At 34.7% G+C, this 4,841-nt stretch overlaps 1 protein-coding gene and 1 non-coding gene across 5 annotated transcripts in view; one reads left to right on the forward strand and one right to left on the reverse strand.

The window, feature by feature from the left end:
- The window catches only part of HSPBAP1 (HSPB1 associated protein 1), a 58,890-nt gene that overhangs the window by 37,438 nt on the left and 16,611 nt on the right, over nt 1–4,841 (reverse strand). For 2 of the 4 annotated variants that reach the window (XM_017508194.2, XM_037731234.1), the window contains one exon: nt 1,775–1,972. In XM_017508194.2, coding sequence (XP_017363683.1) covers nt 1,775–1,972 — 198 coding nt within the window. Of the gene's footprint in view, nt 1–1,774; nt 1,973–4,688; nt 4,708–4,841 lie in introns of those variants that run through there. The other 2 variants (XM_037731233.1, XM_017508195.2) reach the window with 2 other exon arrangements.
- Nucleotides 1,990–2,124, forward strand: LOC119468170. Its single transcript, XR_005196808.1, has one exon. It is a non-coding gene; the product is annotated as a small nucleolar RNA SNORA46 (small nucleolar RNA).

Raw genomic sequence — 4,841 nt, forward strand, 5'->3', positions numbered from 1 at the left:
AAAAAAAAAAAAAAAAAAAGAAGTATTGATACATATTACAACACGGATGAACCTTGAAAACACTAAATGAAAGAAGCCAGGCACAAAAGGGCCAATACTGAATGATTCCACTCATATGATATATCCTAAATAGTCAAATTCATAGAGACAGAAAGTAAATCAGTGATTGCCAGGGCCTGGGGTAAGGCAGAATGGAAAATGATGGCTTATGGGGTACTGGGCTTCTTTATAGGATAATAATAATATTCTAGAATTAGACAGTGGTGATGGTTGTATAATATTGTGAATATACTAACAACCAATGAATTTTAAATGGCTGAAATGCTAAATTTTATGTTATATGGATTTTATTTAATGAAAAAGAACATTATCTTTACTAAAAGCTCAGAGTTGTTTCTCACAACCTCAGAGAGTTATTTTCCTTTCTTGTGTGTGCTTAAGTATTAACTTGAAAATGTCAAATTACTGTGTCTCATCTATAAGATAGGATAATAGCATCACTGTCCTAAGGTTTCAGGAAGATTAAGAAAGCTAATATTGTATGTGTAAAGTATTCACTACAGTGCCTGAAACAAAAGCTTTAAATAAATGTTAGCTATTAGTAGTACTGTATTTGGAGACTAACCAGAATGTGAAAAAATTACGATTTCTATTTTTCTCCAAATTAGTGTCTAACAGACACTTAAATGAGAGGCAGATTTCTTTGACTAAAGTAAAAAAGGAAAAGGAACAATTTGATTTTTACATTATTGCTGCTGGTCTAAGATTGAATTTTAAACAGTTTGGTCTCTGATTACAATGAGTTGACAAGGAGTTCCAAGTATATTCTACATGCTACATCTGTCACAGGAGTACAAAGGGGTTCCAGACACCAGAAACTAAATAATTCTGTGAGCTATACTACAAGATCAAAATGAGAGAAGGCAACTTGGAGCTGCAGGAAGGGAAGCTGGGGACTTTTCTAGTTTTCCTGAGCTATTAATAGCTATTAATACGCCACTTTACCTCAATGCTTAAAAAACTGAAATTCTAGACTACCAAACAACCATATTGAAATACAAGTTAAATACAAGAAAATGATTATAGACTCTCTTAGATTAGAAACAGTAGTTTTAGAGTTAGTGGCAAATTAACTAAATTTTAGAGTTACTGTTAATTGCTTTACCTGACAATAGGGCAAACAAATCAAAATATTATGTCTTCAGAAAAGAAGAGACAAAATTTATTTGCTTAAGAGAATAAAAGAGCAAACTTTACATATGTTTCATGTTTGTGCAATGCAAAACCGGTCAGACAGTCAACAAGGCAGAGGGATAATATTACAACCAAGTAATTATACAACTATAAATAGTGCCTGAAGCCACAAATAAAAGGACACATTCTACATGAGTAAAAAGTAGATGGGACTTTTAGATTAGTATTGGTCTAATAGGAACATAAATAAGAGCACAGTAACAAATATTTATTTATTAAGTGTCTAACATTTAATGAACCACAATAATGTCTAGCAATGTACATATAAGATACATGAAAAAATACATTTTGTATAGGGTTATAAACTATAGGCTGTTTTGTCTTAAAACCAAACAAAATGAAAAACAATTAAGCCAAATTGTTCACTTAAGCCAAACTGTTTTTCCAAGCCTCCCAATAAAATTTTCCTATCTATACAGTGAATGGTCAAAAAAAGGATTAGAAAGGATTCTCTAGAAATAAGGAGGCTGCTGCTGAGAATGTAGGGATGCTCCCGAAGAGACCTTATGATGGTGATTACCTATAGTCCTACCTGTGCTGATGCTTTTCATCCCCATTCTGAATCGTATCCGCTTGCCATGAAGGACCTCAGAAAGGTATTTAGCATTCCAGTGTCGTGCTGGCCAATCAAACACCATGTTACAGAAGATGGCAGGTTGTTGTAAAGACATGATAATTTCTTTTGCTTTCTCTGGTGTAAAAGGTTTGACATGTTCACCTAGAAAGGGAAACGACAGCACTATATTTAAACCTGTGGATGGGAATATTCCCCATTCTTGGTTACGCTGTAGTGCAAAAGAATTCCTGGCTCTCTGCTGCACAGCTGACTTGTGCCATTCTGCTGTCGCTGTATGGAGTTAAGGAACATGACAAAAAAGAAAGAAAAGAAAGAAAAGAAAGAAAGAAGGAAGGAAGGAAGGAAGGAAAGAAGGAAGGAAGGAAGGAAGGAAGGAAGGAAGGAAGGAAGGGAGAAATGAATAAAGCAATAGATAGAAAACTATAAAGTTGTTTCATACAATATGAAGAAAAAAGTTAATACTGTTTTTATCATGGCAAATTGTTCTCTGCAATTACAATGATGTAAACGTCATTTACCACTGTTTATATACACGTAGCCTCAAACGACCTATTTTTCTTCTTTCTTTCTCCTTCCTTCCTCCCTTTCTTTCTTTTCTTTCTTTCTTTCCTTCCTTCCTCCCTCTCTTTCTCTTTCTCTCTTTCTCTCCTCTCTCTCTCTCTCTCTTTCTTTCTTTCTTTCTTATCCAGGGGTACATGTGCAGGTTTGTTACATGGGTATATTGTGTGATGCCAAGGATTGGGTTTCTACTGAACCTATCACCCCAAAAGTGAGCATAGTACCAACAGGTAGTTTTTCAACCCTTGCTCCTCTCCCTCCCTCCCCTCTTTTAGAGTCCCCAGTGTTTATTGTTCCCATCTTTATGTCTGTATGTATTTGATATTTAGCTCCTACTTGTAAGTAAGAACATGTGGTATTTGGTTTTCTGTTTCTGCATTAATTAACTTAGGATAATGGCTTCCATCTGCATCCATGTTGCTGCAAGGAAAATAATTTCATTCTTTTTTATGGCTTCATAGTATTTCATGGCATATATATACACCATATTTTCTTTATCCAATTAACCATTAGTGGGCACCTAGGCAGATTTCACTTATTTGCTATTGAGAATAATGCTGTGATAAACATGAGTGCAGGTAAAAAGGCCTAATTCTTAAAATGATTTTTCTCATACTGCATTTTAAGTGTTTAAATGTTGATAAATATTTACAATATTCAATGTCAAAAAATAAAACTTTAGCATTAAAAAGCCTTTCCAGCTATATCTTTAAATTTTAAAACATGCGATTTTTTGGAAAATGCTATTTCCTGAGCAGAGGATTATATAAGAAATGCTGATGGGAACTACTCTAGAACAACTAGAGCTGCTGGAGTCAGCAACAATTCTACTTGTTATATCATAGGTTAATGCCAGAAAGACCACTGAGTCAATATAGCAGCCAACCTGGGAGGGGAGAGATTATTTTTATTGCAATTTTAAAAGGATAAAAGATGTACTTAGATGGCAATCAACACTAATCCTTGGTCTCAACTGCATCTACAAACAGTACAGAAGATCTGTACAAACCAACACTGTAACTTACTATTCGAATAAATTCACAGAGTAATAAAATATTAATCTTGGATAGGATAGTAAAGATAAGTATTTTTTGAATTAAAGAACAAACAAGTTTCTCTTTTAAAGACATCTTAAGATGACAAGCTTTTTGGGAGGTTTATAAAATGTTTTATACTCTCTGACCCTCAAAACATATATTTATGATTCTCAAGAACAATCAGCTGACCCTCTATTTTAGTTAATCTATAATTACACTTAATTCAAAAAATTAAGAAAAATTCATAATCCAAATTCCTCTCTCACTCAACCTTCTTCTCTATGATAAAAGGAAGAGGGATAGGGAAGGATTCATCAAAGAACTTGAGTAATTTGTGTTTGTCTAAATGTAAGACTTGTTTTTAAAGAAACTGAAAACTTAAATCAGTTTAGCCTCCTTTCTCAGACAAGAACAAAAACTTGGAATCCCTTCTTAAGCCCTCAGTGAAAGTCAGCAGGCTCTAAGCCCTTGGCAGCTGACATTTGAGAACAATCTGTTACCTTCTACATAGTCATCGTCTTAAGTGAGGAGGTCAGTGTGGATGCTTAGAGGGGAAGGGAGAAGAGTCAGGGAATGTGTGGAGTGAGGAAGAGAAGGCAACCTTGGTCTCACTGAAAAGCAGCCCCTGGTTTATCTTTAGGTGACCTTAACGTGGTAAAGAGCCTTGTAAAGGATGACGTTACGTGACCCAGAATACAATTTTCTGTTTTTCTCTGAAATAGCTGCTTTTTGTAGTGTTTTCACTTTGGACATGTAAAATAACTTTACATTCAAGGTCTTCATCCATTCCATACCGGCCTAGAACTCTAAGTACAAGGTTACATATATTGCAGTGCACCAAATCTTCCTGGACTGGGTGTGCCTGGATTCTGCATGCATGAAAATGAACAGCCACATTTTTTTATTGTGTGTTTTTAAAGTTTCACTGTCAAGTACTTATAGGGAAGGTCACATTTCTTCTCCACTCTCTTAAAGCCTCTAGCTGAGACAGACATAAAACAGATTAACTAGAGAAAAGCATACAAATATTATTCAGTAATTTCTACATGCACATGGGAGCCCTCACAAAAAAAAAATGATCACTGAAAGAAGCAGTTAGAGCTTAACATTTATATAGTAGGTTGGACAAAGAGTATTAAATTTTGAAAATGTGACAAGACAAAGAAGTTGCGAGGGTGCAATTAATTGTGGAAAAGTGACTGGAAAGATAAGGGTTAAACAAGGTTTGTTTGTACAGGTTTCTCTCAGCCTTTATTACTTACCCATCTTTGGTTATAAGAATGTTTTCCTTTTTGATGGTACAGGGAGGGCAACTTTCACATGGAAGTTTTACCTACTGCTTTTGGGAAGAAAAAGGAAGCTCAAAATAACCTTCTTGCATCTGCTGTTTTTCAATGCCTTTTTTTTTTTTTTTT

The sequence above is a fragment of the Cebus imitator genome, unplaced genomic scaffold (assembly GCF_001604975.1).
Source record: "Cebus imitator isolate Cc_AM_T3 unplaced genomic scaffold, Cebus_imitator-1.0 Scaffold387, whole genome shotgun sequence".
NCBI lineage: Eukaryota > Metazoa > Chordata > Mammalia > Primates > Cebidae > Cebus > Cebus imitator.